This window comes from Rhinolophus sinicus, linkage group LG11, assembly GCF_036562045.2.
Source record: "Rhinolophus sinicus isolate RSC01 linkage group LG11, ASM3656204v1, whole genome shotgun sequence".
In the NCBI taxonomy this organism is placed as follows: Eukaryota; Metazoa; Chordata; class Mammalia; order Chiroptera; family Rhinolophidae; genus Rhinolophus; species Rhinolophus sinicus.
The window spans coordinates 40,602,814-40,624,420 of record NC_133760.1 but is presented as its reverse complement, the minus strand read 5'-3'; the positions used below and the strand labels follow the sequence as shown (position 1 = coordinate 40,624,420).

Genomic DNA, 21,607 nt, shown 5'->3' with positions numbered 1-21,607 from the left:
GGGGCGTGAGGAGGCGCTGTCTCCTTGGGCTCTCTATGCTGGGGGCCCTATTGGCACCGTCCAGGGAAGCTGTGGGGCAGGTGTATGGGGTGGGTGCCCAGTTGCCGGGCCAGCCACAAGCCCCAGGGACTCGTCAGTCCCCACTGGTGGCTGCAGACCACACCTGGCCCCTACTGGACTCTGTTTAGGGGTACTTGTACATAGCGGCTTATACATACTGGGGTGTCTCTGGGAAGACACGCAAGACTGGGAGTCACAGGTCCACATAAGAGACTAACCTTTATGTGTGTATCTTTTTAAATGTCATACCATCCATCCCTTCAAAAATACTAAATAAATGAAAAATAAAGCTAAATACCATACACTAAAGTGAGAGATTTTTGAACCTTATCAGGCTGTCTCTGCGGTCCTTTACAGGGTCGCTAAGGGTCCCCCTGGTGACTGCTATCTCCTGGCGTCCTGGCTGCAGATGTCTGCTGCCCCTAGACTCAGAAGAGCCTCTCCAGGACCCAGGGACCAGGCGTGGCTCCCCCCTTCTCCACTCTGTGTCTCGCTCTGAGTCAGCCCAGCCCTCTTGGTCCCCGGCGGGCGGCTATCTCAACGATCAAATGGTGGGCAGGACAGCAGTGGGCACGTGCTCTGCCTCCCACCCTGTCCAGGGACCCTGCTCACCAGCTGTGGGCGGTTTGGGCCAACCTCCCTGCCTCCTCCTTGCTGCAGGCCCAGCCTATAAAGCCACTGTGCGTGTCCCCGCCGACCCTGGCCCCCTCCCCTGACACCCAGAACCACAATGGCAGAGCTGGCTGTGTCAGAGACACCCGGGGACCCTACTCTGTGCAGCGGGCGTTTCACCATCAGCACGCTGCTGGGGGGCGATGAGCCCCCGCCACCAGCTGCCTATGACAACAGCCACCTGACCCACGGCAGCACCTTATACATGCGAACCTTTGGTTACAACACCATCGATGTGGTGCCTGCCTATGAGCACTATGCCAACAGCGCCCTGCCCGGCGACCCCCGGAAGGTCCGGCCCACGCTGGCCGACCTGCACTCCTTCCTGAAGGTAAGCACTGTCTTAGAAGCCTGGCTACTTCCCTGCTGTGTGACCTTGACTGAGTTACCTAACTTCTCTGAGTCTCTGCTTTGTCATCTGTGCCATGGGGATAAGTGTCTTCTTTCTGGGTTGAGAGGCCCAAATGAAAAGTCGACATGGGAGCTGTAAAACTCTGGGCTGCTTATTGTCTAGTCACTGGTAACCCAATCAATCAATCTAGGGCAGCCTAGAGAGGTAATGAGCATCCAGTCAGTGAAAACATGAGAACAGAGATTGCACACTCCTGAAAGAGACAAGGGAGAGGAAATCAAGGGAGGTCTGCATCAGAGAGGAGGCTTTCTGGGTTTGATGCCTGAAAGGCTGGATTGTGAGGGTGAAGGGCTGGGGGCTGGATTGTTATGAACTGTGGCCTCTGGGCTCCCAGCAGGAAGGCAGCCACTTGCACTCCCTGGCCTTTGACAGCCGGCCCAGCCATGAGATGACGGATGGGCTGGTGGAGGACGAGGCAGGCACCAGCAGTGAGAAGAACGCTGGGGAGCCCGTGCGCTTTGGCTGGGTCAAGGGGGTGATGGTGAGTGGGGTGTGGATGGGAGGTCCGGGAATGGGGGTGGGCTGGGGAGACAGACCTCCATCCAGGCTCAGCTCTGAGTCTCAGACCTTAGTGGCCAGGGCAGATCCAAGGCCTAACCGGGCCTCAGTTTCCCCATCTGTATAGTGACATCCAATTTTCTCTGGTTTTGCACTTCCTGGCCTCCATTTACACCTCCCCAGACTGAGACCTGGTCCTGAGGCAGATCTCTTTTTGGCTACTCATTCGTCCTATGACTTTGTCTGTGCCTCAGTTTGCTCATCTGTGAAATGAAAGCATTAAATTAATAGATGTCAAGTGCTGGGATTAATGCCTGCCTTGGAGTTACCAGAATAAACTGTTTCCCAAAAAGGCCACCAGGGGGCAGCACTAAACACACAAATCCAAAACCTGTTTTTCTCAATCTCCATGATGGCAAGGGGAAGGAAGGTTTGCTGCAGTGCAGAGCACCATTAAGTTCCCAGACAGCAAAGAATCGAGTGAACTTGGCTTTCAAAGACACTGTGGGACTTAACAGAGGAGATTGCATGGGATCTAGGAGAAAGCGTTAGGCCTGCTCTGAGAGGCAGGCAGCCTGGGTTCTGACCTTAAGTCTGCCAACTGCCTGCTGGCTGTGCCTCCGTTTCTCCATCTGAACAGTGAGCCCCCCTCACCCCCCTAGAGGCTCATATTCAGATTCTGGACCTCCTTCCTGGACTGTGGTGGCCAGAGCCTGGCGTTGCCCATTCAGAGCAGATGGAGGGCCTTAGAAATCTCCCATATGCCCCACCAGTCTTGGCTGGGGCCAGTGACCACATCAGCCCCTTCCATAGGGAATTTCAGCTTCAGCGGAGGCCTCTGGCTTTGCTTTAAATTTGGAAGCTGAAGTCACAGCAACCTGAGGTCTGATTTCTGCCTGTATGTGGGGCATTGACTCAGCTGGCATTTGCTAGCTTCCCGTAAATGCCAGGCCCTGGGCCAACGGCTGGCCACTGAGGTCATATGTGGGGCTCCCAGACACAGGATCCTGGGCTTGGAGTGGAGGGGGGGTGATAATGCTTACAGCCCATCCTCAGGCCTCTATGGGAGGGCAGGAAGCTATGTGGGAGGGGCAGGTGGGTCTCTAGGTTCCCTCCTCTCCCTGCCCCACAGAACCAGAGGGGCACTGACGTGGGAGCCCACTAAAGTGGGTAATGCAAAGAAAGGACCCAGATGTCCCCTGGGCCTAAGCGCCTGATGACATACCATGACTAGGGACAGGGACTTGTGTGTTTGGCCTAGGGGTACCTGGCCCACTCAGGTGGCCTCTGACCCCCCTCTCCTCCCAGATTCGTTGCATGCTCAATATCTGGGGCGTGATCCTCTACCTGCGGCTCCCCTGGATTACGGCCCAGGCGGGCATTGGTGAGTGCCGCTTCTGGGGGGAAAGGGGAAGAAGGCATGTTCAAGTTCTGGTCTTCCAAGACCCCACAGGTTCAGTCTTGAACTTGGGCTGCAGAGACCACAGGCCCTTGCAGTGACAGAGGTCAGGGTGGTGTGGCAGAGGAGCACGCGACATGGAGTCCGTAGGCGTGAGTGCTGTCCCTGGCTCTGTTTGACCTCAGTAGGTCATTTAACCTCTTGGAGCCTACTACTGCAGAGCACCTGGATTAGGAACTCACAATCTGGACAGACTAGGGTTCAGATGCTAGCTCTGTGCCATGCTGCGTGACCTTGGACAAGTTTCTTAACCTCTCTGAGCCTTGATTTCCTCATCGGTAAAATGGGGGTGAGTTATCCCTACCTCTCAGACCTATTGTGGGGTTTCTATTATACACATAAACAGCACAGGATTTGGCACCCAGAGGTGCTCATGAGGTGGTAACTATTACTTTATTTTTTATTATTAAAAAAGGGTACCTTCCCATCCATACCTAAAGATCCTTTGCGTGTTGGCTCATCACGTCCCTGGCTATTCAGAATAGACCAGAGACCCATTTTTTTCAGATGAGAAAACTGAGGCTCAGAGAAGGGAAGTGACTTAATTCACATGGTGACTCAGGTGGCTGACTCAGGTTCCTTCTGTGGCTCCTCGCCTGGGAAAGGCCCCGCCTGAGTTTTGGGGTAACCACATCCCCACCCACCCCCACAGTGCTGACCTGGATCATCATTCTGCTCTCCGTCTTGGTGACGTCCATCACGGGCCTGTCCATCTCGGCCATCTCCACCAACGGCAAGGTCAAGTCAGGTGGGCCCCGCCCCACCCCTGCTGCTGCCTTTCCCTACCCCACCACCAAGGTCCCGCTCATGTAGGCTCCCCAGTCTTCACCCTGGGAACGGTCTCTGAATGGCTCCCCACCCCCCACAACCAAAAGCGGGACACCCCAGGCTGCTGCTTCGGTTGCAGGTGAGGACTTTGGGCACTCTGCACACCCATTGGATGGCCTGGCTTATCTCCTGGGCTGGGGGCCCCATGGGCCCCGTGGTCACCCTCTCCGAGCCTCAGCTTCTGCGTGCCCCACGTCCATCCCAGCTAGCTGACTCCTCTGATTTCATGGCTCCTGGCTCTGTCCCCAATAGGTGGCACCTACTTCCTCATCTCCCGGAGTCTTGGCCCAGAGCTAGGCGGCTCCATCGGCCTCATTTTTGCTTTTGCCAACGCTGTGGGTGTGGCCATGCACACCGTGGGCTTTGCGGAGACCGTGCGGGACCTGCTCCAGGTGAGGCCGGGCTGGACCCCAGGCAGAGGGAACCTGCAGCCTACCTCGTTCTCTGTCACCCCACCTGCGCCCGGCCTTCCTGCCCCTTTGCCCAACTACCCCATCAGAAATCAAGGCCACAGTCTGATCGCCATGGATGGCCATGATGCTCTCATCAAAGAAAGGCCGTCCTCAGAAGTCCCTTTCAGGGGTGCATGTTGCCTTTAGGGCCAAATTGTCCAGGCCCCTGCAGCAGCTGCTTTGGGGGGTCTGTTGACAGAGAAGGTGTTGGAGTTTGTATTTTCCTGTGACGGGGCATCCAGAGTCACCTGTGAGGTGAATCCAGGTTGAGGAGTCTGGTGGGGTGGAGGGTTATTCAGAGGGCAGCATGCAGCCTGGCCTGTTCCCCTCCCCCAGGAGTACGGCAACCCCATCGTGGACCCCACTAATGACATCCGCATCATTGGCGTGGTCACTGTCACCGTGCTGCTGGCCATCTCCCTGGCTGGCATGGAATGGGAGTCCAAGGTGAGGAGAGGCTGTTGGAGAGAGGCTGTGGTCGTGGGCAGGTGGAGAAGCGGGAGTTGCTAGACCTGGTCCCGGGCCTGGTTCTCCTCTTCTGTGGATTAGGCGTTAAGTTCTGCTGCTGTGACAAAGAGACTCTAAGGAAGGGGCCTTAAACAAGAGTCATTCATGTCTCTCTCATCTAACAGCCCAGGTGTCCCTGGCTCCCAGGGCTCAGGCACCCAGACCCTTTCCATCCTGTGGCCCCTCCATCCCTAGCGGGTGGCTCTCATCCACCTGGCCCATGATGGCCACCACCGCCTATCCAGGGTCCAGTCAGCAGGAAAACGAAAGAGGTGGAAAGGAGGGACTTCCCGCTTCCTTTTCTTTTTCCAGTACAGCCTGGAAGTTGCACATATCCCTCTGCTCACATCCCATCGGCTGGAACTTGGTCCCATGGCCACACCTAGCTGCAGGGGCGCTGGGGGAGCATGGCCTTCATTTGAACCCTTTCCAGCCAACAATCAGAGGGTTGCTGGGCTGCGGTTGGCGGACCTGGCCAGATCTGGCCCCCACCGCCGCTCCTCTCTCCCCCTGGCTCTGACCTTCAGCTACGCCGACCTCCTCGCTGCTCCTTGAGTGCTTCTGCCCGTCATCCTCCTCCTTTCGGTCCCCTGAAGACACCTTCCCACGCCACTCTGCTAAAGTAGCCCCCAACCCAGTCCCATCACACCCCTGCTCTTACTCTAGATTCATGTTCCTTGTTTATCCACAAGATAAGAGCTTTGCGATATCGTCAACTCCTAGGAGAGAGCCAGCAGCATGATGGGTGATGAACGAATGAATGAGAGAGTCAGGGACCGTGGGCAGGTTCTTCCCTGCTGAGGTCCCCTGAACAGGTGGGGCCAGACCGTCTGACATCGAGGTCCTTTGCCCACAGGCCCAAGTGCTGTTCTTCCTGGTCATCATGGTCTCTTTTGCCAACTATTTGGTGGGGACACTGATCCCCCCATCTGAAGACAAGGCCTCCAAAGGTTTCTTCAGCTACCGGGGTATGTGCAGGTTGGGGTCCCTTCCTGTGGCTTTGAGGACAGGGACAGTCTGCCCACCCATCTGGCCCGTTCTGTGGGTACCGCAAGGATGGACACCCCAACTCCATGGCCAGGAGCTGGCAGCAGCGCCCCCTGCCTGCCTGGCTGGGCCCAGTGAAAGGACCAAGCCTTCCAGGAAGCCCTGACTCAGGCCTTGGTTTTCCAGGGGACATTTTTGTCGAGAACTTGGTGCCCGCCTGGCGGGGCGCGGATGGCAGCTTCTTCGGGATGTTCTCCATCTTCTTTCCCTCAGCCACGGGCATCCTGGCAGGGGCCAACATCTCCGGGGACCTCAAGGTAAGCGGCGCGCCCCTCCCTCCTGCTCCCTGGCCCTGTCCTACCAGTATCTCCCCCGGGGCACTGAGACCATGGGGCCAAAGCTTCTAAAATCCAGTCCAGTCCAACTCAATTCAATCCAAGCCAATGCCACTCACTCTACTCAATTCTGTGGTTGTTGGTTGGCACCAGCTGCACTCTAGGCCGTAGAGGATTCTCCACTGTCTTGCTGCAGGCAGGCTTCTCGGCCCAGCATTCGAGACCCCAGCCCACCGCTGCCACTGCCAGACCCCTGCCCCAGCCCTAAGAGTCCACTGCGCTACCTGTGCCCCCTCCTCCATGCCTTCGCCACTGCTCTCTGGGACCCCCGTCCCTTGTTTCTTTACCTCACAAAGTTCTGTTCCTCTTTCAAATAACACCTCAATATTTACATCTCTCCCAGTCTTTCTGTCAGAGTCACGGTTCCCTAGCATAATGTGTCGGGCCACTTATGTCTCTGTGCCCCTGCCTCTGGATAACTGAGGCCTCCCTCTGTGTCCCTTTTCCCAGCTAAGAGTCAGACATGTACTAGGTGCTCTGTACATGTTTGTTGAGTGAATAGTGGTGAACTATAGTAAACGGGAAGTGTGAGAGCAGATGTCCAAAGTGCTATAAAGTGGGGGAGGAGAGACGGATGTCAGCAGAGGCTCTAGCAGAACCTCTGGGCAGAGGAGGGGCCGGAGCTGGGCTTTGAAAAAACGAGAAAGCTGGTGGAGCCCTTGCTGGCAGGAGGCTCAAAGCAGATTGTGCGCAAGTGGGTTGGATGGTGAGGAGCCTGGCTCAGTGCTGGAAAGCCTTACCCTCCTCCCTCTTCAGTCCACTCGAAAAGTGCTGCTTGATGCATTTTCTTAAATGAATTAACAATTGTGCATTGGAGACAGTCTTGAACTCCAGCCCGGCTCTAACTGGATGAGCCCGGATGGGGCACAGTGGAGCCTGGAGATTGGAGAGCAGCCGTGTTTCCCCCGCCCCGCTCCCTTTTCTGGGAAGCGGCCAGCAGAGGCTTGGTCCACCTGCCCTGAGGCCCCTGCTGCGCTCAGGCTAGTGCTCAGATACAGATCATCGTAGCCTGGGGATTTATCTAGATGCTTCATCAAGCTTCTTAGGTTACAACTGGCCCACTGTTCAGGCGGAAAGGCCAGGCAGCTGTCTCGGAGCTGGATGAGGAGGGCGCCCTTGCTCTGTCCTAAATGCCGTCAAGCCCTAAAGGAGTCCTTCCCTCCTGGATCCACCCTCTGCCCATTCGTGGGACGGCATGTTCTCCACAGAAGAGCAGCTCCCGTTCACAGAGACTTCATGCAAGTCCCTTAAAACCTCTCTGTCCTCAGCTTCCCCAACTGTAAAATGGGGCTAACAGTCCCCGCATCGCAGGGAAGGGAGTAAGAATCCAACGTGCTGATATAAGTGAAGTGCTTAGAACAGTGTCCAGCACAAAGGAAATGCTAAGGACTGGTTGTCAAGGCCATGGTCATTTTTACCATGTGGCTAGTACAGTGCCTCCTTCTTTACAAACATTACCCTTGGGGCAGCCTAGGAGGCCCAGAGACTGCCTGATGCCCTCCCTCTCTCCTTCCCTCCCCCAGGACCCTGCTGTCGCCATTCCCAAGGGAACACTCATGGCCATTTTCTGGACCACTGTCTCCTACCTGGCCATCTCAGCCACCATCGGTAAATAGCCGGCCCAGACCACTGGAGGGGGTCCCAGGGTGGGGTGTGGCTCTCTAACAGGGAGAGCTGGGCTGGAAGGACTTGGCAACCCCAGGAAGTAGAGGTTTGGAGGCACATTTGTGGTGACTAGAACATCTTTGTGAGGGGGGAGTCATGTGTGGTGGAGATGGAGGGTGATCAGACCAGGTTCCTCAGTCCCTTCAAACCTAAGGTTACAGATTCAAGGGTGTGAGACTCCTACAGGACAAATCATGCTCCGGCTAAAGGAATAATAATAATGATGATACTAGCAACTGACTTACCAGGTGCCCAACGCTTTACCTGCCTTATCATATTTAATCCACACATTGTCATTTCCACCGTTCTACAGAGGAGAAAACGAGGGCTCAGGGAGGTTCAGTGACCTTCCCAGGGTGTCGGCGCTTGCTTCTCACTGAGACCCTCACAGGTGCTGCTGCTGCAGGAAACACCATGTGAGGAAAGCTGCTCACATGGGGCCCGTGCCCTCCTTCCTCCGCAGGCTCCTGCGTGGTTCGTGATGCCTCGGGCGTCCTGAATGACACAGTGACCCCCGGGTTGGGCACCTGCGAAGGGCTGGCCTGCGGCTACGGTTGGAACTTCACTGAGTGCTCCCAGCAGCACAGCTGCCGCTACGGCCTCATCAACTACTACCAGGTACACGCAGCCTCAGCGGGGGCCGGCCAAGGATGGAACAGACTGGGAAAGACTTGGTTTGGGGGGCTGGGTCCCAGACTTGGGGGAAGGAGCTTCTGGCTCAGGCGGGGGCCCATGAGCCCAGTCTCTGCCTCGGTGGGCACTGGGATCCCTGGGTGACAGTGGAGGACGCAGGTGGAGGCGTCAGCACCCCATCCTTGCCTCAGAGGGGACTGAGGTGCCCCAGGAGGGGACTCCAGGCCCATTGCTTCAGCATGCGGGACCTGACCCCATGTCCCTGCAGACCATGAGCATGGTGTCGGGCTTCGCACCCCTGATCACGGCTGGCATCTTTGGGGCTACCCTCTCCTCTGCCTTGGCCTGCCTCGTCTCTGCCGCCAAAGTCTTCCAGGTGAGGCTGCAGAAGGGGAGTGGGTGGTATGTAGGAGGCCCAGGCGACTGCCACAAAGGCTGGAGGTGTCCCATGACAAGCACATCTAGGCTGGAGGACAAGAGGGCTAGTGAGGGAACGCCTGCAGGATTGCAGGAAGCCGCCGCCTTCTGTGGGTGCTTGCAGAGCACCTGCGTTTTCCACCAGCCTCTCCTGTCTGCATTTCCACCATCGACCCCTCTCATTTTGCCCTTTCACCGTCTTCTTGGTGAGGTGGGGAGGGCGGGGAGGTCCCTCCCACTCAACAGAGACGGAAGCCAGGACCCAGATGGGGCAGTGCCCTGCGGAGATCAGGAGGGAGCAAGCCTGGGCTGGTGTTCAGGTGGCTACAGGGGAGGGGACAGGGCCCAGCCAGGGATTGAACGCGGTGTCCTGTACCCACAGTGCCTGTGCAAGGACCAGCTGTACCCTCTGATCGGCTTCTTCGGCAAGGGCTATGGCAAGAACCAGGAGCCGGTGCGGGGCTACCTGCTGGCCTACGCCATCGCGGTGGCATTCATCATCATTGGTAAGAGGCTGCCAGGGCACAGAGGGGCCGTGAGGGACACGGGGGCGCGGCTTCGCTCCCTTCTGCTCACCTCCATGCCCAGCACCCAGCCAAGCCTGGCAGGAAGCAGGCACTTGGTGAAGAACTCTAGAATGGGTGAGGCCCTAGCTGGAAGACTTTGGGAGGTCTCGTGGTCCCTGTCCCTGCCCCCAGCTCCAGACGGGGTGGCTCCCACACCATGCCAGGCAGGTGGACAATCCTATTTTGTTAGGAGGGACCCCACCTGCTTCCCTTGGTTCTGCGTTCCCGTGTCCTGGCAGCTGGGACCCCTTCCCTCCCAGGTCTGAATTAGCCCCCAGGACACATTTGGAGCATGGGACAAGCTGACTGGTCCCTCCTTGGGAACTGATGCAAACAGCTGGATCAAGTTCTCTGTAGGTGTTTAAACTAGATAAACCCCATTTCTTAGACTTTGGGCTGATAGATCCCTCGGTCTTCAAGGTAGGAGATGCCCTGGGAGAAAGATCCTAACTAATCAGTTAGTTAGATGAACTTCTACCCTGGCTTTGCCATATGCCAGCTGTGTGACCTTGGACAAATCACTTCACCTCCATGAGCCTCAGTTTCCTCATTTGCAAAACGGGAGCAGTAAATAACAGGTGTGTCCCAGATGGGCAGGAAGAACCTGTGGTGTACACGCACACACATGTGCACACATGTATGCGTTCATACGTGTGCATACTCCCCGCTGCTTCCTGCTTACTTAGCTAACGAGGCAGAACTCACTAGGAGAGAGGTGGCCCCTCCAAGCAAGGGCGGTGGCCATGCCATGGCATGATGACCCCCTGGCCCCTGCTCCCTGTGCAGTGGTGGAGCAGGGTTGGCAGCTAGTGGTCCTGTGGTCCTGCCACAGCCAAGTCCCTGCCACTCAGACTGGTGTCACCAATCCATGAGACTCACCCTAGCAATCTAGTCACGTCCACTCAGGGAGAACTTTCCAGAGACTGGCCACTCCTGGATCCTGAACCAGATAGGGAGGTGGCAGGGCCATACCCAGGAGATGGAAACGTCTAGTCAGGCCCAGTGTCCTCGACCCATCTCTGTTTCCCGCTCACCCTGCAATCCACTGTCTCAGATTTGATGTCCCTTTATCTAGGGGGTTCTGACTGGACTTCAGACTGAGGACCATGATTTTAGAAGCTCTGGGGCAGGGTTCTTGTGTCTATTCAGTGGAATCATGTACAGAGAGGAGATGCTTGTCTTATCTTGGGATCCCCCAGAAGCAGGCCCTGAAACAAGGATTCACATGCAAAAGTGTGTCTGGGGGTGGCAGGGAAGTGGCAGGGGCGGTGCACAGTGAGACAGGGAAGAGAACGAGCCAGTTCTTGAGTGGGTTTCCACTCCGGGTAGAACCGTGATATGGTCTCAGTGTTTCAGATAAAAACATGTGTCCTGGGTCACATTGTAAAATGTATTTCTTACTGTAATTTGTGGTCACAAAAAACTGTGATAGCCACTGCCCTTGGTTATGCCATCGCCTGATGGGGTCTACTCTCACACTGCTCTCCGTCTTCTTAAAAGCTGCAGTTTATAGTTTACAAAACATCGGCCCTTTCAGCTTCACAAAATGATGGACCCATTTCATAGATGAGAAGGTTGAGACCCATTGAGCCTCGGGGGCCTGTCTGGGTTTCCCCACCCTATGAGTGAGGGTGCCAGGCGGCTCCTTGACGGAGTTGCCTAACATACTGTCCTCTTTCTCCCTGGGTCCCTGAAGCTGAGCTCAATACCATTGCCCCCATCATTTCCAACTTCTTCCTGTGCTCCTACGCCCTCATCAACTTCAGCTGCTTCCACGCCTCCATCACCAACTCACCAGGTAAGCAACCCCTCACCCCTCCATGGGAGGCGGCACCCAGAACTGGGATATGGAGATGGGGAGTGGAAGGCATAGATGCCGGTGGGCAGACCAAAGTCACCTCTCACATCAAAATCAATTAAAGGCATCATTCAAATGATAACAACAATAATAATAGCTATCCTTTATCAAGCACTTACAATGTACACTGTACATGGATTCATGTACTGCTTAGAGCGTGCAGAGATTTGTCTGTGCCTTCCTCCACCTATTTTACAGGAGTCAGGAGTCTGACGCCTCAGAGAGGGAAGAGAATTGGCCCACATCTCAGACAGGGTTGTTGCAAGTTGCCCATTGCACAACTCTAGGGGGTGCTACTCACAGATATTGTAGATTTGCAGGGTTATTATGAAAAATTTCTGGCAGATGGCAGTAAAGAGTGTTGAGGAAGACTTTTTCTAATTAGGCCCAAATTGCCAATGGGCCAGTCGCCAGACTGCCTTTTCCATAGACCAGGCAGGGACTGTGGCGCCCCAGAGTTGTGCCACGGAGCAGCTGTCATTAGTGGAGGCCCCAGCGTGGCCTGCAGGCAGAATCACGTCTTCCTCCTCTATTTTACCCCCTTGGCTCTGCGCCAGCCATGGGAGCCCGTGCTATTGCTGACGCTGGACGTCTCGCAGCCATATTTGGCCGGAGCTGGATGCCCCCTCCTTGGTGTAACCTGTCAACATAGCAGAATGCCAGCCAAGGCCAGCAGGTGGTCCCCCCAGAGGCTGCAGACGCAGCCCCAGGAGGCAGAAGGGGTGGGTGGGCACTGCTAGCATTGCCACCAAGGCCCTGCCCAGCAGCACTGGCCCAGGAGGAAGCCCCTGAGTGCTGAATGTGCCCCCTGACCTGTATCCCCACCCAGGGTGGAGACCCTCGTTCCGATACTACAGCAAGTGGGCAGCACTGTTTGGGGCGGTCATCTCTGTGGTCATCATGTTTCTTCTCACCTGGTGGGCAGCGCTCATCGCCATCGGTGTGGTCCTCTTCCTCCTGCTCTACGTGATCTACAAGAAGCCAGGTGTGCGTTTCAAGTTGCTGAGGGGCTCAGGCGCCCCCTTCTCCCCCTGAGCCCACCAAGCTGGCCGTCCTCCCTGCAGCCCAGCTAAAGAGCCTGCTTCGGGCTCTGCTCTCAAGGGCCCCACTCTGGCCCTCCAGCCTTGTCCCTCCCTGTGGGAAAAGGAGCCTGTGGGGATGGACCCGCTCAGAGCCCACATCTGTACTTCTAGAGTAGCCCCGGGCATCCACGAGGAATTGCCTGCCCAGGTCTGACCTCCTGAGAGTGGCCAGCTGCTGGTGTTCACAGCTAGACCTGAGGTGTGGCCAAGGGCTGGCGACTGAAGGGCAGGTGGACCAGGCATGGACACATGGGCAGGGGTCTACCTGCACGCAGGCAAGGATGCTGGGTGACAGTGACCTGGGGACGGGCTATAGAACTCCCGGGAAGCCTAGAATTCAACATTCGAACCCAGCCTTCCAGGTCGTCATGAAGGTCTGTTTGTCAAGGGAAGAGAACTTTTCAGTCCAGTTGAATAGCTCGATGTATAACCGTTAAATGTGAGCCACACGGTATGTCAGGAACAGATAACTGGCTGTTCGCCTGCCAGGTGGCCCTGCTCCCGGGGGTGCTCGGTTCCTAAGGAAGGCCGACATCCCTCCCCTCTGCACGTCTGCTTCCCCGCCATGGTTGCTAATCTTGCGCTCCACACCCCCCAGAGGTGAACTGGGGCTCCTCCGTACAGGCCGGCTCCTACAACCTGGCCCTGAGCTACTCCGTGGGCCTCAACGAGGTGGAGGACCACATCAAGAACTACCGGTGAGCGCAGCTTCTGGGCCCGCCTGGGACCTAGGGCCTCCACGGCCCTGTTCTGGGAGGCTCCAGGCCCAGACCTGTCACCTGACACGGGCAGACCCAGGCTGGTCACACACCCCTCCCCACAACTCAGAGAGAGAACCACCTGGCTGTCAGGGAACCAGAGTTGACATCCTCCCTGGGGACCAAGCAAGTCGAATGACCACTCTGTACCTCAGTTTTCACAGCAGAATATGCTCTTCGAAACGCAAAGGGCTCCATCGGGATGATCTGGTATTGTAATTCCCATCACGACAATTCATGAGGTTGACTGTGATGAGCCTTCTCTGGCCACTCATCAAAGCTGATTCCCCCTTAGTGAGGAGAAGCGTATGCCCAGGACCCACTTCCCCCCAAATCGTAATGCTAATCACTAGCCGTGTCTATCCATGTTGTATTACGGCACGCAAGGCCTTACACTGTCCCACCACAACCCTTGGAGATGTATGAAATTACTAACCCCATTCACAGATGGGAACACTGAGGCACAGAGAGGTTAAGTAACTGGCCCCACGTCACACAGCTGGAAAGTGGCCAATTTTGTCTGGCTCTAACTGAGCCCGGTAGTGGCCCTTGACCACAATCCTCAGCTACCTCTTGACCCACACACCGAGTCACCCACCCAGGTGACACAGTGAGCTCGTAAATGGTGCGCCTCCCACTACCCATCTTTATTCTTCCCACCACCATGCCAGGCCAGGCAGGGCAGGGACACCAGGTGGAGTAGCGAGAAGGGTGGTTTGCCCAAATGGAGCGTTTGGTGGCCTGAGCGAAAGGACAAGGGAGACCCAGTGTGGTGGCCACCACGGGAGCTGGAAAGGCCCCAAAAGTCTCCCTTGAGTCACGGATGGGAAGACGAGGCCTAAAGGCCGGAGGCCACACAACGGTTCACCTGTGTAGCAAGGGAGACCCAGGAGGAATGGAAATTGTGGGGTGCCTGAGTTGGCATCCAGAACCTCATGTGCTCTGCCCTGATGGCTCATGTCCTTTTTCCTTCCCCTCCTCAGCCCCCAGTGCCTGGTGCTCACGGGGCCCCCCAACTTCCGCCCAGCCCTGGTAGATTTTGTGGGCACCTTCACCAGGAACCTCAGCCTGATGATCTGTGGCCACGTGCTCATAGTAAGTGCCCCCTGGAGGTGAGGCAGGGCTGTACTCCTGCAGGAATCTTGGGGTTCGAGGACATCCCCCCCTTTCCCTCCCCTTACTCTGTAAAAGAAACCAGGTACTGCTGAGCCTGTGGGGCAGCCTCAGGGCAGGAGGGGGGCTGAGTCTCAGGCCAGAGGACATACTCAGCCCCTGATGTCATCTGCTCCCCCACACCCACAGGGACCCCGCAAACAGAGGATGCCTGAGCTCCGGCTCATCGCCAACGGGCACACCAAGTGGCTAAACAAGAGGAAGATCAAAGCCTTCTACTCGGACGTCATTGCCGAGGACCTCCGCAGTGGGGTTCAGATTCTCATGCAGGTAGGGGGCCTCACCACAGGCCTTATTACTTGGTGTGATGACCTGGAAGGCAGGACATCCTGAGGGGCGAGTTGAAGCCCTTTTTTGCTGCAACGGGATTCCCACCTTTTTCACCTCCCCAGATATGCTGCTTCAGGGTACTTTCCTAGAGCTCCTAGGACCTGGGGAAACTGACTTGGAAGCCTGTGGGGGCTGTCTGACCTTAGGCATACCTTGTTTGTTTGTTTGTTTAAAGATGTAATTTATAGAGAGCAAAGTGAAAAAATTAAGCGTATAGTTTGATAAATGTTTATATACACGGATGCCACTCAATGGTGTGAAATCACTACTCAGGTCAAGTTCTAGAACATTCCACCAGGCAATTCATTTTACTGCTCAGTTTTTTCACCTGTAAAATGGGATGCATGGATAAAATAACAATTGTTAATTCTGAGTCAACATATGGGAATCCTTTTTAATAGCTCGAAATATTTCCCAAAACTTAAAAAAAGAAGGGTATACAGGATCTCCTTTTTGGGGTTATAAAAATATTTTGGGAGTCAATAGAGGTGACGGTTAAACCACATGTGAATGTACTAAATGCCACTGAATTATACACTTTAAAATGGCTAATTTTGTTACGTGACTTTCACCTCAAAATATTTTTAAAAATTTAAAACATTAAACAAAGAGAGAATTATCAAAGATGTATGGATCAGATGACCCAGGAATACTCCCAGCTTGACATCCAAATTCAAGTCCCCTGTTATGAGAAATAACTCACGAGAGAAGCAGGAGCTGGGACAATCAGAACTAATGGGACAGTCCAGTCGTTGGCCCAGGCTTGGAGAGGCCACAGGGTGTGACTATGGCTGTAGCTTCACCTTCCTCGTGGGTGTGTCCAGACAGACAGGACCCTGAGCTGGGGCATGTATTTCCTGGGCCCTTACCGCATGTTGGAGAGGGCAGCTGGGGCTGACAGACAGCCCCACCCCAGTCACAGAACAGGGCCCCCACGGGTGTGAGACCTGATCCCTCAACCCCCACCTCCTCGGCAGGCCGCAGGTCTCGGGAGAATGAAGCCCAACATTCTGGTGGTCGGGTTCAAGAAGAACTGGCAGTCGGCCCACCCGGCCACGGTGGAGGAGTACATCAGCATCCTGCAGTGAGTGAGGGCACGGGAGGCAGGGCCTGGGCTCTGTCCCTGTGGGCCTGTGGGGTTTCCTGGGCCTTGGGAAGTGAAGGGGAAGCAGTGGCGCCATAAGAAACTGAGTCACTGATTCAAAGTTGAAGAAGAAACACACAGACTGGGGGCTCCCCACCCTGACCTATGGGTCATGGACACGAAGATCGGCAGGGATCAGGCAGGTAACAAAGAGCAAAGTGGCCCAGGTGTGGGACGATAGGGAGCAGTGGGGACTGTGGCAAACTGGACAGAGCAGCTGTTACTTGGCTCTGGCCAATTGTGCCCAGACAGAAATGTGGGCCCAGTGTTGCCAGATCTAGTTTTTCAGAGAAGTTGAAAATAGGGGTTCTTAGGTGAAAACCTTGTGCTCTTTTGTGGGCTGCAGAAGATCTGCAGATAGCCAGCTTGAGAGCTGTGAGGTGCTACGACTAAGTGAGAAGTGGATCCAGGCCTCTGAAGAGGCGATAAGCGTGGGGAATGCGACCGGGAGATAAACTCCCTGAGGCTTTTAGGGTTACCTTCAAACTCCTTCAGCTCTTATTGTGCAAGTTCCAGAAAGTGCTTGTCTCAGTTGCTTTTCTGCATTGAGGTGGTACTGAGAGAAAGTGTGCAGTGGCATTTAAAGGACATGAGGCTGAGTGTCAGGGACCTCCGACTTGCTTCCAGGTCTGCTGTTGTATGGCTCTGAGCAGTGCCTCTCAGCTGCCTCTAACAGAGGAGGTGATGGGACACCTGCTGTCCTCTCCCCCAGCTCCAACACTCCAAGACTCCCACATGACAGGGCCTAAAAGGTCCCTTTCCCAGAGATGTGTAACTAAAGAAGTCCAGGAAGGACAATGCTTAGCCTGTTAGATCAGCCCTAATGGTGCGCACTTGGACACGGTGTCAACCTGGCAGTAAATACACTTCTGCAGCAGGAATCTTCTAGACATTCCATAGAGACAACCTACTGCTGCCTTCTTGAGCGAGGCTGTTCCTGTGTGCATGCCTGCCCTCGGGCAGGATTTATAGTCTCAGCTTTTTAATTCTAATCCCAGCTGGCCACTTAGCATGGGCAAATTGCTTCCCCAAACTCAGCTTCTGTGTCTATAAAACGGGGATAATTATCCCCATCCCCACCTCTGTTGGAAGAGTTGTGAGGATTATCCAAATGTATCAGGAGGACAGGGCCTGGCTCAAAGACTGGCCTGACTCAGTTTCCCCCCGAGTACAGGGTCCACGGGACACACAGTGCCTCGGACCGCAGAGCTAAAAGCGTCCTGGGGACTCTCCAGTTCTGCCTGCACTTTTCACAGATGGGGACTGAGGCCCTGAGAGGAGAAAGGGGGTGGGGAGAGGCAGGCGCAGCTCAGATATCTGTTCTCCTGGGGGCTGGGGCCTGGGGCTGCGAGGAGCCTTACCCCACTTCCTCTCTTTCCAGTGATGCTTTTGATTTCAACTACGGTGTGTGTGTCATGAGGATGCGTGAGGGGCTCAACATTTCGGAGGTGATGCAGGCGCACAGTGAGTACACACCCCAGGTGCTCAGCACTCCTGTCAAAAACCAGAACAGGATCCTAGAAAGTTCCAGAACCCAACTTTTTTCTAGTGATGGAGGGACAAGAGGGGGACATGAGTGAGGAAGGTCGCAGACTCCTAGAAAGTCAGCTTTTGGTGGCCCCTTAGAGCTCATCAGGTTTCCAAATGGAGAAACTGAGACCCAGAAAGGGGAAGTGACCAGTTCAAGGTCATGCTTCCAGCTGGGGGCAGAACCGGAACTCAGAGCTCCCTGAATCACGTTCAGTGGTTTTGTAACCAGAGGGGGTAAGGAAGTTCTAATAGAGAGGGAAAAGGAAAAGAGGGGAGAGGCGAACGCCACATAAAGACACTGGAATGTGAAAATACATATAAAGGCCATGAAAACTGGTTGTTTTGGTCTCTAAGACCATTGCTGGAGCACCAAGCATACATATGTTTAGCATTTAAAGTCACAAATGAATATGCAGACTCTGAATTAGTAATATTTAGAGGTGTGAAAGAAACAGCATGTATGAAAACAAATGGGGGTGCCGGGAGAACTGTAAGGTGTGGACGCTGTGTGTCTTGCAGGCAGGGCCCAGGTCTTGTTCATCGGTCACTGAGTGCCAAGGGCAGGCCTGGCACAGAGCAGTTGGGTGAATATTCACGCAGGCAGCATTTACAGAGCAGCAACCAGGCAGGTCGAGGCCCTGGGGCTACGGCAGGGAAGAAACTGAGTCTGCTTCCAGGGAGCTGATGTTCTGTTGGGAAACAATGGACCTGTGAGTCACTTCAGACAGTGACACTGACACAGGGCACAGGTCAGGAAGGTCTCTCTGAGGACGGGGACTTTTGCTGAGAAGGGGGTGCTCGGGAAAGTTGCTTGTGGCTCGGGGAGCACCCACCACCGAGGACTGCGGTGACCTAGGGTGCCCTGTGTGAGGAGCAGAAGGAAGCCTGGTGGGGCTGAGCAGGAAGAGCCAGGTCCAGAGGGAGGCGGGGCCAGCTCGGTGGAAGGTGAGGTGCTGGGACTTCCTTCCTCGTATGGAAGGGAAAGCCCGGAAGAGGAGGAATTGGAAGTGCCCAGGTGAGGCCAGACTATAACCCAGCTGCCCCTCCCTTGCAGTTAACCCTGTGTTTGACCCGGCGGAGGACAGCAAGGATGCCAGTGCCAGCAGATCCAGGCCCTCCGTCTCCGGCACACGTCAGTCGCCGCCCCACTCACCCTGTGTGGCAGCTAGCAGGGGCCACGCGGGAACTTGGTTAAGGGCAGAAGGGGCCTGGGGCCCCTGGGGTTGGGTAACGGTGAGGTGGGGTGGGGGCTTGGGCAGGATGAAAGACTGCAGCCCTGCTGTGGCACTCTGAGTGTGGGCATCGTGGGAACCCACCCCGTGGGGCCTTTGTCCCACTCCCTCCAACGCCCTCTGGCCCTGCTCAAATTTTAGGGAAGGGGCAGGGTTCTCCTTCAGTGTTTTCCCCCAGTGTTCTGAGAGGAAGGGGAACCTGCAGTGCGGGGAGCTGGGGGCATCCTGTGGGCATCTGTGAGGGGCAAATCAGAGTCGTGGCATCACAGGGCCCGTTGGTGGTGCTCTGGGCCATGCCCCCACCCTCTGTGTGCGCCCTCAGCACAAGGCTTCAGGAAGCTGTGTGCACAGCCCAGGTGACAGACAGTGAGTCCGCCTCACAGGGCAGCTGGCTGTTCTCAGACAGACTCAGGCATGTGACTGTGCTGTGCTCCGAGGTGACCTGCCCCTCTGCTCCTGCAGTGGACCCCGAGGCCCTGGTGCGGGAGGAGCAGGCCAGCACCATCTTCCAGTCAGAGCAGGGCAAGAAGACCATCGACATCTACTGGCTATTCGACGACGGAGGTCCGTGCCCCTGGGACACCCCCTCGCCTCCAAGCCATCTTTCCTCTGTGACTCTTTGTCCCTTAGCCTGCCCTTCCTGGACGCTCTGGACAAGGCCTCTGGTGGGACCCAGTGTCCACACATGGGATGGAGCCCCTGGACCCCTACTGGGCTTGGGGGACCCTGGCTGGGCGCCTCTCTTGACCTCCAGGATTTCAGCTGTAAAGTGGGGATTTTAGGGGAGGATCTGAGGTCAACATGAGATGGAACCTTCAGATTGGACAGGCCTTAGGGGTCACAGCACATGACATAAACAGGGGAAATGGGCTGGTGCACAGGAAAGCTTAGAAATTCTTCACTTCCCAAAGAAATGCGCTCTCTCCCATTTTTCTTAAAACGTATCAGTCTCAGCTTTACTGTTCTCACCTCTGATAGCATCCTAGACAGAGAGAAAATGTTTCTACTCCAATAGAATATGTCCTACGAATGATCCGTAATGTGACTGGGCACTTACTATATGCTTGACACTAAATGCTTTGCGTGGGTTAACCTAATGCAATCCCCAGGTAGGAACTATGATTAACCTTCTTTACAAATAAGGAAACTGAGGTACAGAGTGGTGAGTTAATTTGTCTAGGGTTACACAGTCGTAAGAGACAGCCGGTCCTTGACCTTGTATAGAGAGATGATGGAGGGACAATGGCTCCCATCCACTGGTCAAATTTCAATCTTCAAAAAATGCCAGAGATCCTGATTTTCATGTGAAATTCCCCAATTATTAAATGCCAGCTCACTTCTTTAGTAACATCATGCAGACCAAATAAACCCTGACCCCAGAGTGCTGTGTGTTACTCTGGTTTAGTCAGCATGCTCATTATACAGATGGGTAAACTGAGGGCCAGAGAGGGGAAGGGGTGAGAGCGCACAGAGCACTCTACCCTGAGAGCATTTTCCTCTTGATTTATGGGGACCCTCCTTGCCAGGCCTCACCCTCCTCATCCCCTACCTTCTCCGCCGCAAGAAGAGATGGAGCAAATGCAAGATCCGAGTGTTCGTGGGGGGCCAGATCAACAGGATGGACCAGGAGAGGAAGGCGTAAGTGGGGAGCACTGGTGGGGACCAGGGCCATCCCAGCTCCCTTCAGTCTCCGCCCCCATCACAGGTGGCTCAGCTCTGTCCCGGTCACAACATGGTGAGGAAGTTCTGGAAAGGAGCAGGTTTCTGTCTGTTTCAGAAGTTGTGTTGGTGTCTTGTGCCCCTATAGGGGGGTGCAGACACCCTAGTCCCAGCCATGACAGGGAGGGGTGTTAAATTTTAAAACCAGAAATCTGCTCAAGGAGATACCTGTGTGAAATGAAGGATGAAGAAGGCCCTTCCACTGGAGAAATGAGGCAGAGCTGAGAATGCTTGGGGCAACATCCCCCCATGCTTGGGTTGCCATGCCTGACGAGACAAGAGGTGCCTTTAGTGGCCAGGAGGTGGGACAGCAAATCCTACTGGATAAGCGACTTTTAATTCTCCTCCAACTGTGTTGCTGATTGTGCAGGAAAAGGGCTCTCTGCTCGGGAACCTATGCTAATATATCTAAGCAAGAGAGGGTGGGCCTGGCTGGGGGCGTGGCAGATGATGGCGTTCAGCCAGAAGTTAGTGACATTTTGGTTTATTTCCTTGGATTTTATTGGTTACCTCTTTCTGGCAAGAGAGGTTGGTTTTCTGTTTAAAGTTGTGGCATGAAATTTCCTGTTGAGATATATCTAAGCAAGAGTGTCAGTTGATTTGAGCTGGAAAGGAAGTAAATGGTTACGACCGGTACACAGGTGTAGAGGTGGCAAGAGTCAGGCAGGTGGCATATGTGTGCCTAAAACTGGGTAATTGTTGCTTCAGGGAAAGGTCAAGTAAGGTCGAAGGTGGTAGGATGGAGGCTTGCTAGTGCGGGCAGACAGGTTCAGGAAGATGGGGTAGCCACCCAAGGTGGTGCAGTTAATTAGCCAAAGAGAAAAAACTCTTCCCAGTCTCTAGTCAGGACCCCATGGCCTGTGCCACCCTAGTCCTATGCCAGGGCCACATCCCCACGACCCCCTCAGTCACCTCCTGTGCGCGTTCAGCACGACCCAACAACCTCATCTGGTTGCCCTCACCCCTGTTGAGAACTTCTCCACCGGAAGGCCCTTCTCAACAATGCCCAGCAAGGGATGCTTGGGAAAAGCAGCCACCAGCTGCTCTGTGGTCGCCCAACTACAGATCAGCCTCAGCTTCCTGTTCCAGCGCCGAGTGGAAGCAGGGCTTAACAGGTTTAGTTTGGCTCAAGGCCATGGCACTGGGGGGCCATAGGGTGTCTACCATGTGAAGGTTGTGAAAGCTCCTCCGCCTCCCTCTGTCTCTTGACCGGGTCCTCCTCGTGACTTG

At 55.2% G+C, this 21,607-nt stretch overlaps 1 protein-coding gene across 2 annotated transcripts in view; it reads left to right on the top strand.

Annotated features, from left to right (window-relative positions):
• The first annotated feature begins 746 nt into the window (after window positions 1–746).
• SLC12A3 (solute carrier family 12 member 3) overlaps window positions 747–21,607 on the top strand; it is a 34,517-nt gene continuing 13,656 nt past the window's right edge. The window contains exons 1-22 of one of the 2 annotated variants that reach the window (XM_019754131.2): window positions 747–1,063; window positions 1,482–1,625; window positions 2,951–3,026; window positions 3,754–3,849; window positions 4,182–4,321; window positions 4,718–4,828; window positions 5,745–5,856; window positions 6,062–6,192; window positions 7,794–7,878; window positions 8,399–8,553; window positions 8,837–8,944; window positions 9,368–9,491; window positions 11,248–11,349; window positions 12,239–12,394; window positions 13,090–13,189; window positions 14,233–14,344; window positions 14,552–14,692; window positions 15,730–15,836; window positions 17,278–17,360; window positions 18,481–18,558; window positions 19,121–19,222; window positions 20,185–20,296. In XM_019754131.2, coding sequence (XP_019609690.2) covers window positions 791–1,063; window positions 1,482–1,625; window positions 2,951–3,026; window positions 3,754–3,849; window positions 4,182–4,321; window positions 4,718–4,828; window positions 5,745–5,856; window positions 6,062–6,192; window positions 7,794–7,878; window positions 8,399–8,553; window positions 8,837–8,944; window positions 9,368–9,491; window positions 11,248–11,349; window positions 12,239–12,394; window positions 13,090–13,189; window positions 14,233–14,344; window positions 14,552–14,692; window positions 15,730–15,836; window positions 17,278–17,360; window positions 18,481–18,558; window positions 19,121–19,222; window positions 20,185–20,296 — 2,648 coding nt within the window. In that variant the 5' untranslated portion in view covers window positions 747–790. Of the gene's footprint in view, window positions 1,064–1,478; window positions 1,626–2,950; window positions 3,027–3,753; window positions 3,850–4,181; window positions 4,322–4,717; window positions 4,829–5,744; window positions 5,857–6,061; window positions 6,193–7,793; window positions 7,879–8,398; window positions 8,554–8,836; window positions 8,945–9,367; window positions 9,492–11,247; window positions 11,350–12,238; window positions 12,395–13,089; window positions 13,190–14,232; window positions 14,345–14,551; window positions 14,693–15,729; window positions 15,837–17,277; window positions 17,361–18,480; window positions 18,559–19,120; window positions 19,223–20,184; window positions 20,297–21,607 lie in introns of both variants that reach the window. The other variant, XM_019754120.2, reaches the window with a different exon arrangement.